Source organism: Heloderma suspectum, chromosome 2, assembly GCF_057233095.1.
Source record: "Heloderma suspectum isolate Gila_16-S chromosome 2, 16-S_ref, whole genome shotgun sequence".
In the NCBI taxonomy this organism is placed as follows: domain Eukaryota; kingdom Metazoa; phylum Chordata; class Lepidosauria; order Squamata; family Helodermatidae; genus Heloderma; species Heloderma suspectum.
In genome coordinates this window covers 362213444-362227309 of record NC_139459.1, presented here as the reverse complement: position 1 = coordinate 362227309, position 13866 = coordinate 362213444, and the positions used below count along the sequence as shown (strand labels likewise).

The 13866-nt window shown below is 47.8% G+C and overlaps 1 protein-coding gene across 5 annotated transcripts in view; it reads left to right on the top strand.

The window, feature by feature from the left end:
- The window catches only part of LOC146355666 (E3 ubiquitin-protein ligase TRIM15-like), a 34741-nt gene extending 21753 nt beyond the window's left edge, over positions 1-12988 (top strand). For 3 of the 5 annotated variants that reach the window (XM_084841095.1, XM_084841097.1, XM_084841094.1), the window contains 2 exons: positions 308-695; positions 11218-12988. In XM_084841095.1, coding sequence (XP_084697221.1) covers positions 308-658 — 351 coding nt within the window. In that variant the 3' untranslated portion in view covers positions 659-695; positions 11218-12988. Of the gene's footprint in view, positions 1-307; positions 696-3375; positions 10697-11217 lie in introns of those variants that run through there. The other 2 variants (XM_084841096.1, XR_014788649.1) reach the window with 2 other exon arrangements.
- Positions 12989-13866: the final 878 nt, after the last annotated feature.

Genomic DNA, 13866 nt, shown 5'->3' with positions numbered 1-13866 from the left:
AATATGTGTAAAAATGTAATGCAACATGCGGAGGAATCCGAAGCCCCGAGGCAGCCTGGCTCTGCAGAACAGCTGTTATTTGGAATGGCTGAACCTACCATAACAATGGTTAATGAACGGCCATACTGAGAGTGGGCCCTTTGTACATCTTTGGGAAACTTTTTCTCTAGTGGATCTTGGTTTAATGTCTGTGAAAACTTACAAGTACCTTTCCTATAGAAGTATTTTAAGCTTCTTCATGCTGTAAGGAGCGGCCCTATTTCTAACCCTGGCTACTGTTTCTCTCCTTTCCATCCACTTCCTGCAGGATCAAACAAAAGCAGAGAGGGAAAAGACAGTGGCTCTGTTCAGACAACTACATCAGTTTCTGGAAGAACAGGAGAAGCTCCTGTTGGCCCAGATGGAAGAGGTGGAGAAGGAAATTGCAAGGAAGATGGAGGAGCACATGGCAATACTCAAGGAGGAACTCTTCTCTCTTGAAAGTCTTATCTGGGAGATGGAAGAGAAGTGTCAGCAGCCAGGGAGTGAACTCCTGCAGGTGAGATGGTGGCAGGAACATCCCAGGATCCTCTCCAAGGGGAAAGCTGACTTCACAACAGTCATGCCTCTTTTGTCTGCAGAAGGAAGGGGCCCAAGGCAGGCACTGCAGATCCCCTAAGCAGTTGGCAACCATGAGAATTCTTGCCAAAGCAAAGGTGAGAAAATTGACAGCAAAGTAATCTTGCCTAACGGTGTTGCAAGACAGGAAGGCAAGGTCAGATCTGACCTTCCTGAGCTAATCAAAATTGCAACTATGTAGCAGCCCGAGGACAGGCAAAGCTTAATCCAATTATTCACGCATGTGCCAGCCCCGAAGTGAAGTCCCCAAAGCATGAATAAATTAGTATCCATCTGTAAAATTGGGAGTTTGTCAGTGTTGCTGCTGTTGCCAGTCACCCCAATATTCTGCTGTCTTTGACATGGAAAGGAAGGCTTCATTCCTGCTTGGGAAAGCACAGGAGAAATCTGCCATTCTGAAAGCCAGGCCTGGCGCTCAAAGCAGACCAGTGTACATGATACAAATGCATCTCCTCCTCTGGCATGATCATTTTCTCCCCAAACGTAGTCCTTTGGCATCTTCCCCTCCTTGAAAATCACTTTAAAAATCGGCAATGATCTATGCTGAGGCTCCAAATGCCAGCCGAGCGAAATCTACTCAACAACCTGTTCATTTCCACTTGCCTGTTTAAACTGGGAGGAAAGATTATTCTTGAACTAGCACACGTCATCGTTTCGAGAGACAGGATTGGGTTTTTTTGGCCATGGTTTGCGTTTTAATAATTAAGCTCAAATTCGGGGCAGATCAGCAGCACCCTGATATTTCATTAGTTAGGAGTCTTTGGCCCAAAGAAGCCCCCCACTTCACATAAGAGGACTCTTGTGAAACCCCCTTCCACCTCCCCCTCTTTGTTGCTGAAGAGGCACCCCACTGCCGGGGCCGGCCTTATGGGTGGGTGAGCTGGGCGCTCACCCGAGCTGAGGAGGGTGTCAAGCTGATCCAAGGGGGGTGCCTACACAAGCCCTACACCGTGGTAACACGGCAAAGCTTCAGGGCTGCCCAGCGGGGCCGGAACAACTTGCGCAATTCAGGGCTGCTGTCAGCCAGTGCCCCAGGCCTTCCTGTTTGCACCGTATAACAGAGTCAGACTAGTTGCTCTCCTATTTCACTGTCTTCATTCCTTCAGAGGCGACTAATCAACCACTACAAGGGCTGCCAACTTTTGATTTCACCATTACTGCTGAGTGTGGATGGGGAAAGGATCAGGGCAGGATCCGGTAGATCAGCAATGGTTCTTAAGAGCCAGGCTCCGAGTGCCGCTGCCTGTAGAGAATTTTTAAGGCTTCTCTTCCAATAGGCTGAGAAAGCCATCAGGGAGAGTGCTCTTCAAGGACTTGAAAGGTTGTCACAGAGAGGAAGGCCAGGCTCTCCAGAAACCCTGGAGAGGGTTCAGAGGAGGGCAACGAAGGGGACTGGAAACAAAGCCCTGTGAGGAGAGCCTGAAAGAACTGGGCATGTTTAGCCTTGAGAAGAGAAGACTGAGGGGAGATATGAGAGCGCTCTTCAAGTACTTGAAAGGTTGTCCCAGAGAGGAAGGCCAGGATCTCTTCTCGATCATCCCAGAGTGCAGGACACGGGATAATGGGCTCAAGTACAGGAAGCCAGATTCCGTCTGGACATCAGGAGAAACTTCCTGACTGTTGGAGCAAGACGACAATGGAACCAATTCCCTAGGGAGGTGGTGGGCTCTCCCACACTGGAGGCCTTCAAGACGAGGCTGGACAGCCATCTGTCAGGGATGCTTTGACCTGGATTCCTGCATTGAGCAGGGGGTTGGACTTGATGGCCTTGTAGGCCCCTTCCAGCCCTACTATTCTATGACTCTATGATAAAAATCACTCACCCAAACACACACACGGTGAAGGACCAGTACTGGCTACCCTTTGCCTCAATCTCCTCAAGTGTGGACCTTCATGACTGGCAGCCAAATGTGTGAGTGATTTCCATTGGGGTCATAACATTTTGGTTTTTGTCTTTAAGGGTGGAATCCCATGCATATTTAGATGGAAAAATGTCCTACAACTCCCAGCATTCTTCAGCCAGCCATGCTGGCTGGGGAACGCTGGGAGTTGTAGGACTTTTTCACCTCTAATCGTGCATATGAATGTGCCCTAATATATTTTTTTTAAGTAACAACAAATACAATTGCTAATGAAACCAACAGATGTTTGGCACCATCTTAGAAGAGGCATTCTCCTCACTCATGCAGACAGGGATGCCTCTTCTAAGGTGGCACCTGCTGTGACATGTATGTGCACTATCTCTACCAACATGGAGAGTCCATTTCCTTCTTCAGAACGATTGTTTTCCATTGTAGGCAAATGCATGGAGATTCAATTGAGTAATTTGCTAAAATTCATACTGTGAATTGACTATAATTTCTTTAATCAGCAGACAGCCCTTGTTTCTGCTGAGTTGCCCTCACATTGGGCAGTATAAGCCTAGTGATTAATCAGTGATGGCTTAGGGAGTTTCTCCACAACAATGGAAGGAGATGGAAGGAGAAGCCAATGGTGGCTTACCCAGATTTTTTAAGGAGCTGGCTTTGGTCCGCACAGGGCTCCACGAGTGAGTGCATCACACCAGTAGAAGTCTTTTTACGGAACATACTTCTGGGTTGTGGTGGTGGTGGGGGGGGGTTGGAGTGAACATCATCTGACTGGCAGGGGCTGCTCAACCAATGAGAGAGGCTTCCCCCGCCATCCAGGTTCTCCCCCCTTTCTCCCTTGATAAAATCTTGGGAGGTTTCCTCCCCTGTCTCGACAGAAATCTTTTTTTTTTTGCTCTCTCTCTCTCTCTCTCTCTCTCTCTCTCTCTCTCCCCGCCCCCCTGCATTAATTACTTCCTTACAGTGACAATCATTAACGGAACACAGTGTCCCCTTTCTCCTTTTCCCTGAAGCTCCAGATGCAGTTGCATTTCAGGAATAAGCCCCATTGAGCACAGTGGGGGGTACTTCTGAGTAGAGAGACACTAATTGGTTTGTGCTGGGAAAGACAAGGAGGGGAAACACATGGACAGGAAACACCCCTTGACTGGGGTCACGGTGAAAGGCACACCTCTGGGCAGGGCTAGCATACCCAAGCTAAATGCGGGGGTTGGGGCATACAGCAACTATACCGGGGAGAACCCGACTTAAGGAAAAGAATCGGACTTTAAGCAGTCTCAGGAAACCCGGTTTTTCTGCGATAAGCTCCAGGGTGGCTGCTGGATGGCCACAACATCATGTATCCCTAGCGACCTCAACACACAACCGGCTTGGAGTAAATTGCTCATGGAGACACCCCCTTATTTACACATGCGAGATGTGAATTCATTTAACGTTTAACAAGTGATGAACACGCATGTGTGAACCATCCGCCTAGGGTTTGTAGCTAGTGTTATCGCAGTTAGTAGATTTTCATCTTGCTGAATCATTTCATTTCATCACAAACAGCAGACAGCTTTGTGGCACTGTAATAGCTAACAAATCTTCTCTGGCATAAACTTTTGAAGACAGTATCCACTTCATCAGATGCATCTGCTGAAATGGACAGTACTCATGAAAGTTTATGCCAGAATTAACTGGTTAGTCTTTAAGATGCCACAAGACTCTTTGATGGTGTTGCTGCAACAGACTGACACAGCTACCCCTCTAGGAATGATTTCATCAGGAGTGTTCAGCTCGAAATGTCTGGCATTTACTTGCTCAGGGTTTGCTTCCACAGAGCTAATGCAAGAGTCAGTTTACAATACCTTTTGAAACAAAGGGGTCCAACCTAGAATCAACTTCTGCTTGTTGCTGAGGAGGGAGGATTACTGATTTCTACAAACATCCCGTTTGTGGGTGTTGCATGGGGGCTGATGCAAGGATTTCTGTGACTAATAATGGGTAACTAAAATATATGTTTGCATGCAAAACAAGGCATTGCACCCTGTCTACAAAAATAATTGTCTGAAATTGTTTTGCCTAAGTTCTGTGCCTCTCAATGTTTACTCAGAAAAAAACACCAGTGATTTCCATGGTACACATTCCCAAGTGTGCTTAGGCATGGGTCTTTAAATTGTGCCTGGATGCTGCATGACCAACAATCACTAAAGTGTAGAAGTTTTGGCTAGTAGTAAAACATTAGATCTGTGATTAAATAAGCATGTGGCTGTTACACATTGCAATTGTTGGTACAGTTCTGCTCCCTGGCAAAAGAAGCAGAGAAAATCCCACAAAAAGCCTTCTGTTCTACCAGTTCTGATTTATACCAACCTAGTGTCTGAAAAATAGTTTGATACGATTTGAGGGGTATAAATTAAAGAAGCCCTGCTGCCCTGCTAATTGACGTCATTATTTAACATGCTTATTTGTCCAAGCTTCCACTTCTGCTTTCTTGTGCAGAGTGGGTGTTGCATAAATAAATACAAGCTATCTCCAAAGACCCTCTTTATGCAGATGCACAAGCTCAACCAATTTAGCATGTAGGATGTACATGGGCTTATGTAGCCACAGATAGAACTGAGCAAGTGATATTTGTTCTGTTTCCGATACTGTAAATCTTTGGGTGCTTCCAGATGAGGCTTTTATTGTGCAATTGCCTTGCCTCATTCAACAAATTCTACAGGCGTCATCATATTCTTTTGGAACCCTCCTGTGTTTTCCCACTTCTTCTTCTGTCTCTTTTCTTTTCTAAGCACAGAAAATCTTTAAGGAGGGAAAGACAGAATGGCTGCATAGCTCAGGACTGGCCTTATGGGTGGGTGAGCTGGGCAGTTGCCCAGGGTGCCAAGCTGTGGTGAAGGGGGTGCCTGAACAAGCCATGCAACTTGGTAACAATGCCATGCTGCAGGGCTCCCTATAGGGGCCAGAGCAACTGGGGTAATTTGCCCCAGGCCCCCACAGAGCAAGGACCCCCTGCCTCAGTTCCTGTGTGTACCATTGGCCCCTGCCCAGACCCTGCCACGTTACTCACCAGATTTCTTGGTATTTTGTTAGAAGTTTTCGTAAGAGAGGAAATGGTATATTAGAGTATAAGAGGACACCGAATCTCAACATGTAATTGTGACATAATGGGATCTCTTCCAGCCCGTGACGAAGTAAATATGTTACGTAGTTGTGTATGAAACACAATAGATGCTAATTTCAGGCTTAAACTGGCTGTAAAATATATCCTTGGGAGGCTGGAAGGGGGGGAGCGGCCTGCGTATTAGCAAGGCCTGCCGCCCAACTTTAAGGGAGTCTAAACCCATCATGGAAAGGAAAAACCTTTCTTTATGTCTGTGCAGCAATAGAGATAAGATTGGACAGGCAGGCTTGTGACTGCAGACCAAGTGGCCTCAGTTACAGAGTTGGTTGTAAGGAGAGAAGGAACAGGGAGGGCTTTAAGGAGGGATCCTGTGCCAGAGAAGGAGGCCTGTTCTTGTCACAGAAAGAACTCCAGGCCAGCCAGAGAAAATGTTCAAGGACTGAGTGAATGTCACCTAAGATTTCCAGGCAAGATGCCCCTGGAGAGTAATTTGCTGTGGCCACTACCACAGGGAAAGGCATAGGAGTGGTGAGAGGCCAGGCCTGAAGGGAGGAATCCTTCCTTAGTGAAGAGTAGAGAAAGCCGGCTGTAGGCCACAACAAGAAGACCTGTGAGACTGAGCCCCAGGAAGCAGAAAGAAGATCTGCCAGAAGGGTTTGGAATTTGGAGGGGGTACTCAGGAGAAGCACAACCCCTATTTCTTTATCCCCATGTAAGAAAAAATAAAGCATGTCTATTATTCTGCTTGATCCTAAGGCAAGGAGGAGCTGCAGGTGAGAATTCTCAGATGTAGTCTGTGCAATGTAGTCTGTGCAATAATTCTCGCATGTGGCCCTGAGCCTTTTACACGTATGCATGGGTCATAGAATCATAGAATAGTAGGGTTGGAAGGGGCCTACAAGGCCATTGAGTCCAACCCCCTGTTAGAAAAAGAGACTCCGTAACTGTTGGCGTCTCAAGTTACATAAAAGCCCGAGTGGCGAAAAATGTAGGCAGAGCAAAAAGAAAATCATACTGACGTGCTCATGACTAACAGTTTGGTAAGCTGATACTGACTGTTTATTGGCTATTGACTTGGTGAGCCGATGTACTAACTGTTTCATTGGTTACTGGTAAGAACAATAGAAGCAATATAGTATAAAAGGCTTCTGCACATGTGTCTCGAGGTCCAGACTGCTCTGCACCCGTTTTGCAAAACGTTTCAATAAAATAGTGTTGGATCCACTGCTGCCTGCCTGGCATCCTTTCCTTCTAAACCGAAAGCAAAGACTATTTTTATCTAACAATTTGGTGCCGTGACTCGGATCCTGCTTCGGGGCGCGTCCCCTTCGCGCTGAGCCGAGGGGCCACGGAGGAGAAGTGGCCACAGGCAGTTGTTTACACTGCCTTCTCCTCACGATGGTGGCGGCAGAGGCGCTCGGGGACCAACGCCAGAGGAAGAGGGAGACGTGATCACTCCTTTTAGGCACCGGCAGTGGATCAATAAGCAGCTGGACGCAGCTGCGGGCGGGACAGAAGAGGCTTTTGGGGTAAGTGAAACAGCTTACATTAGGGGATAAACGCGGGACGGTGGTGTGTTTGTGCTTGTGTGAGACGCCTACGGGCGAAGCGAGTGGGGAGCCCCGATCTGCATTTCCTTACCCCGGAGACGGGCTAGGTCAGAGGAGGGCGAAGCGCAAGAATTGCTGACTGAAATTCCCACCGTCATGGGCGGGTCCCAATCTAAGTCTGCGAAGAAGTCCCATACGCCCTTGGAGTGTTGTTTGCGCAATTGGTCACGTTTTAAGCAAGATTATAGAACTAAGATGACAAAGGATCATCTTGTCTTTTTTTGCACTCGGGAATGGCCAGTATTAGAACCCAAATGGCCACCCGAGGGGTCTTTTGACCCAACCTTGGTATCTGATGTGCGAACAACAGTAGCACAGAGGGGAAGTTGGGACCAGTTCCCTTATATTGATTCGTGGGCAACTTGTGTACCCCTCGGCGGCAGGCCCGCCCCATGGGTAATTAAATGTATATCCTTGGCCCTCCCTGTGATAATTAAGAAAAAAAATTGACCTTCCCTATTAGAGAGGTCCCCGACTCTACCGCCCACTATCCTCAAGAGACGTTGTTTGTTTATGTCCCATTCACGACATCTGACTTGTATAATTGGAAACAATTTAACCCCTCCTTTGAGGAGGACCCCAGTCCATTGTTGTCCTTAATAGAAAATGTGAGGCTCACACACAATCCTACCTGAGACGACACACAGATGTTATTAAACACTTGTTTCCTTAGTCAGAAACCGATTATTCTTGCCGGCGCGCGCCAAGCTTAGGGAGGAGCTCCCCCTTGTGACCGAAGATCAGATAGCAGCAGTGTTGCCTTTAAGACAGCCTGATCAGAGACTAGCCACCGCTGCACAAAGGCAGAGGCATGCTGTATTTTTGGCTCATTTTAGCAGGCATGAGACAAGCTGCGCAGAGGGCCCCCAATTTGCAAAAAGTTCTGACTTTAAAACAAGACAAAAACGAGCCTTCTGCCGTGTTCCTCCGAAGGCTAAGGGAAGCCTTCACCAAATATACTGACATTGACTTGAATGATCCAAATAATTTAAGGACCCTCACGACTCAGTTCGTGGGAAATAGCTGCCAGGACATCAGAAAGAAGTTGCAAAAAGTTGAAGGAGGCTTGGCAGCTGACCTAGGAGTTTTAGTTGAAGTAGCTCAAAAGGTTTATGAGAGGCGAGAAAAAGAAGAAGAAGGAAAAGAAAAAGAAAAAGACAAGAAGCAGGCCAAGCTCCTTGCTGCGGTTCTTAAACCTGACAAAGAGGGAGCTAGAAAGGGGAGGAAAGGGGGAAGGAAAGGATCTCCCCTGGGGAAAGATCAATGTGCCTTTTGTAAGAAAATGGGACACTAGAAGCGTGACTGTGAGGCTTTGAAGCAGAAAGAGAGAGGGGAAAATATGGGAGGAGCGCAGAGAGTTCTGTATGAACAGGAAAGAGATTAAGACAGACTGGGGCCCGGCCCCCTCTTAGCCGTCTCTGAGGCAAGACGGGACCCCATGGTCAAAATAAAGGTTGGGGGCCGCTCCTACAAAGCCCATGTAGACACAGGGGCCGCCCCGTCCGTCCTCCCCCTCAGTGAGCCCCCAACGGGAGGTGGGGGGGTTCACCACCATAATGGGGGTCGAGGGAAGGGCAACCCAAGTGCCCCTCTCTCGTCCCCTGTTCACCAAGGTTGGAAAAACACACCTAGAACATGCATTTGTCTGTACCCCCTCCTGTCCGGTGGCATTGCTAGGGAGGGACTCATTGACTAAACTCCAAATTGAGATTGCTTTTACTCCTGACGGAAGGATGGAGATACGGCTCCCTAAACAGCAGAGTAGTAACTACCAAATGGCCCTTTTAAAGGTTGCAGAAAAATCCACCCCAGAGGCCACTGAGGACTAGAGCCTAATAGAAAACAGAGTCAACCATCTAGGGGGGGTTATAAAGTGTCAAAAGAAAAAGTACAGTTGGCCCAACCAACTGTAAAATTCCTAGGCCACCACTTAACTAAAGGGACTCGGAGCCTAGGGCAAGAAAGAGTCGAAGTCATCCGTGACACTCCTGTCCCTAAGTCCCCCCGCGAATTGAGGGCCTACCTGGGGTTGACCGGATTCTGCCGACTATGGATAGCAAACTATGGGGAGACAGCGCGGCCGCTGTATGAGGCGCTGCAGAAAGAATAAATAAGTCTTTCCTCAGTCTTAAAGCTGCTCTTGTGTCACCACCCGCACTGGCCATACCAAATCCCAGCCGGCCATTTAGACTTTATGTGCATGAAAATAAGGGCATAGCTTGAGGAGTGCTTTGCCAGCGAAAAAGGCCCTCTTAGAGACCAGTGCGATATTATTCCAAAGTCCTAAATGTCGTAGCATGAAGATGGCCAAGTTGCATAAGAGCAGTAGCGGCAGCAGCTCTGATCTGTACCAAAGCCGAGAGAATGACAATGGGAGGACCCATTGAAGTTTGGGTGCCGCATAGAGTGCCGCAAATTTTGGGATCAGGAGGAGGAAGCAAATTTCTCAACCCAGCCCGGCATTCCCGATATGAAATAGGTTTACTAACAAACGAAAACCTCACTTTTAAGGCTTGCTCTAGCTTTAATATCGCCACACTACTGCCAACATTACTGGGCACAAATGGATCAGGACTCCCAGATCATGACTGCCTTGAAGTATTAGACCTAGACACCAAAGGCCGACCGGACCTTGAGGATGAACCAATAGAGGGAGCCAGAGATCTGTTTGTAGATGGATCTAGCTATATGCTGGATGGAAGGCGCTACACAAGAGCGGCCCTCTAGACAAAAATGTGCACGAAGAAAGGTTGCCTCCTCATTTCTCCGCCCAATCCGCTAAGTTGGTAGCCTTAACAAGAGCCCTGCAGGCAAGCAAAAGGAAGCGAGTATACCGATAGCAAAAATGCCTTCGCCGTTGTGCATGCTCATGGGCAACTGTAGAAAGAGAAGGGATTCCTTACAGCAAACAGACCTCCAGTGGCTAATGGCGGCCTAATAGTGGATCTTCTAGATGCCCTCCAGCTACCCTCACAAGTAGCTGTTGTCCACGTCCGACCCCATGGGAAAGAAAAAGAGGAAAAATGGAGACAGGGAAACCAGAAGGCAGATGAGGCCGCAAAAAGAGCAGCCAAAGAGGGAATCCAAGGAACATTCCTCATTCTACCCAAAAGAAAAGAGCACCCCACATACTCCCCTGCTGAGTTACGGATGGCACAAGAACACGGAATAAGTCCCTGCGACGACAGATGGATCCAGATGACAGATGGAAGACTGCTTCTTCCACAGACCCTGCAGAGGGTTGTTCTAAAACAAGTTCACCATTCTCTTGGACACCCTGGAGCATCAGCCATGATTGACTATTGCAAGAGGCTGTTTGTCTCCCCTAGCATAACTGTATGTGCCCACCGACTGGCCGCAACCTATAAAGTCTGCCAGAAGACCAACCCTCCCAGGGCACCCCCTCCTCCAAAAGGAGGGCGACCATAGGCCTACTATCCTTTCCAGAGGGTGCAAATTGATTTTGCTGAGATGCCACCATGTAGGGGTTACAGGTATTTGCTTGTAATAGTATGTCAAATGACAGGGTGAGTAGAGGCGTTTCCATGTAGAAACTGCCAAGCTAAAACTGTTCTTGCTAAATTGTTACAGGAGGTTCTCCCTGCCCGAAGTTATAGAGTCCGATCAGGGCTCACATTTCACCTCAGTTATTACACGGGGGATGGCACAAGCTCTGGGAGTAGAGTGGCATTTACATTGCCCCTGGAGGCCCCAGGCAAGTGGACAGGTTGAAAGAATCAATCAGAGCCTCAAGGAGACTTTAACCAAACTCCAACAAGGGGTGAAGCTCACCTAGGTTGAGGCTCTGCCAATAGCTTTAACGAAGCTTCGAAGGATGCCAAGAAAGGACATAAAATTGTCCCCCTTCGAACTGATGTTTGGGTTCCCGCCTCGGGTACACTGCGGAAAGAGGGAGGAAGTCAAGTGGGAGGTGGGTGATCAGATGCTAAGGGATCAGTTGACTTCTCTACAGTCTGTTCTTTCACAGCTACGAGCTTATTCCGTTCCGTTACAGAGACTGCCGTTAGATGCACCTATCCATCTCTTCCAGACGGGAGACGAGGTGTTGCTGAAAAAGTAGAATAAAGAAGCTTTAAAGGAAGGGTGGGAGGGGCCTTATTTGGTGGGACCAACCAGCCACTCGTGTGTAAAGCTTGTGGGTTCTAGCAAATGGACACATTGCAGCCAGATAAAGCCATTTAGGCAACCCTTGCTTCCTTCTGTCACCTGGAAAGAACAGAAGGACACGGGCAACAGTCCTCTGCTCCCTGGCACCCCTCCAGAAGCTGCCAGGGACACAGGCGAAGAAGCCATCCAGGAGCCACAATCACCTGTAATATACAAGTCACAACATCTGAGAGAAGCTCGGGATCGAATTACAAAAAACTTGTAATATGAAGCAAGTATTGTGGGTGGTGTTGGTAATGTTAGTCAAAAAAAATATTAACATAAATGGTGATACCTCAAAGACTTGGGCTTGACAGCTTTAAGATAAAACCCCAAAATGTCACACCTACAGCCCTCAGACCACTTCTGGTACAGATCCCTGAGAAAGAGAGGCGTCCCTGGAGAACCAGGTTAGGAATCCCAATAACAGAGGAAACTGATAATGTGCGGTTAGAGTGGATAAAGTATACAGCCAAGTCTTTAAATAAGTCTGACTGTTTTGTTTGTGCCACAGGGAGATCTGTAGCAAAGGTGCTGCCCTTTCCACTGGGATGGGACACTCCTTCCCTCCTCACCTGTGTGATCCGTTTGTTCCAGCACCCTAACGCATGGGGAAAGAAAAAAGTGCCAGACTCTCAATGAACTATACCCGTGATGCTATAAAGAGATTGGCTGAGCAACTAAATGCCACCAGCCAAATGGCTTGGGAAAATCAGCGTGTTCTTGATATGTTAGCAGAAAAAGGAGGGGTTTGTGTCATGCTAGGTAGACGGTGTTGCACCTTCATCCCTAACAACACTGCCCCAGATGTCATGGTAACAAGGGCTTTGCAGGGCCTCACCGCCTTGTCTGAAGAATTAGCCAAGAATTCAAGGATTAACAACCCCGTGACTGCCTGGTTAGAGAAATGGTTTGAAAAATGGAAACACCTAGCAGCCTCAATCCTTATTTCGCTTGTAGTGATGATAAGAGTTATAGTGTTATTTGGTTGTTGCATTATCCCCTGTGTTAAAAGCTTATCCCAGCGATTGATAAAAACCGCTGTCAAAACAGATGCTCTTGCTTTATTGTACCAATAAAGAGGCTCCGTTTTAAACGCTTTAAGACATGAATAAAGACTTAAAGGAGGGAATTGTTAGAAAAAGAGACTCCGTAACTGTTGGCGTCTCAAGTTACATAAAAGCCCGAGTGGCGAAAAATGTAGGCAGAGCAAAAAGAAAATCATACTGACGTGCTCATGACTAACAGTTTGGTAAGCTGATACTGTTTATTGGCTATTGACTTGGTGAGCCGATGTACTAACTGTTTCATTGGTTACTAGTAAGAACAATAGAAGCAATATGGTATAAAAGGCTTTTGCACACGTGTCTCGAGGTCCAGACTGCTCTGCACCCGTTTTGCAAAACGTTTCAATAAAATAGTGTTGGATCCACTGCTGCCTGCCTGGCATCCTTTCCTTCTAAACCGAAAGCAAGGACTATTTTTATCTAACACCTTGACCCATATCAGCCCACCCGCACTTTAAGTTCAGAAAGAGAGGCCCTTCTCATTGTCCACCTGTGAGAGCGGTCAGGTAGGTGATCACACGTGAGAGGACGTTCTCTGCAGTGGCCCCACTCCTTTGGAACAAGCTGCCATCAGAGGTCCGCCATGCTCCATCATTGCAGGCTTTTAAGAAGGCCTTGAAAACATATTATTTTACCTTGGCCTTCTCTTGATGTGACTGCTGTTGTTGCTGTTACACTGTTATCGTTATGGCTGGTTTTGTTGCTGGCTTTTATTGTTTTTATTGCTTTTAATATTTTAACTGTTTCAATGTTTTGTTTTTGCTGCAAGCTGCCTTGGGAGGGCCTCTGCCCTGAAATGTTTCAAATCAATCAATCAATCAATCAATCAGTAAGAGGCAAAAGCACAGTGCTGCCCCCATGGAGACTCCTGTTGCTGTGGCAAAGCCTGGAGGGGGGAGGAAGCCCTTTCTAGGGCTTCCTGAGGCTCCCCGCTGGTCTGCGCTAGAGGCCCTGCGAGCACCTGCAGGCCCAGGCTTAATCCTGCAAGGACGGCAGTGTGGACCAGGCTGCCTTCTGCGTCTGGCCACCGGGGGCGGGGGGGCTGCAGAGCTTCCCAGGTCAAGCGGATCAGGACTCCTATGGGATACAGAGGTTAATGCCTAACATTAGCAACAGGATTTCAGTTTGAGGGTGATGTGATTTAAAGACTAAAACTTGAACATTTGAACGTTTCTAGATGCATATGTCACCCTATTTCAAACGGTATCGTCCTAATACCAAATCAAACGAACAAACCAGACTCCCCTCGGCCAGGACCCTTCTTGCGCAGAAGGACTTCTCGGAGAAACAGCATCGCCGCCTTGTGGCCCAGTGAGGTAATGGCTGGGATTTGGTCTGCTCAGGGAACCGCAGCTGCAGCGACTGGGGGTGATCCTTCTGCACAGGCAGGATGAGACCACTTAGGCTGGCATGAAGTGGCCTTTATAGCA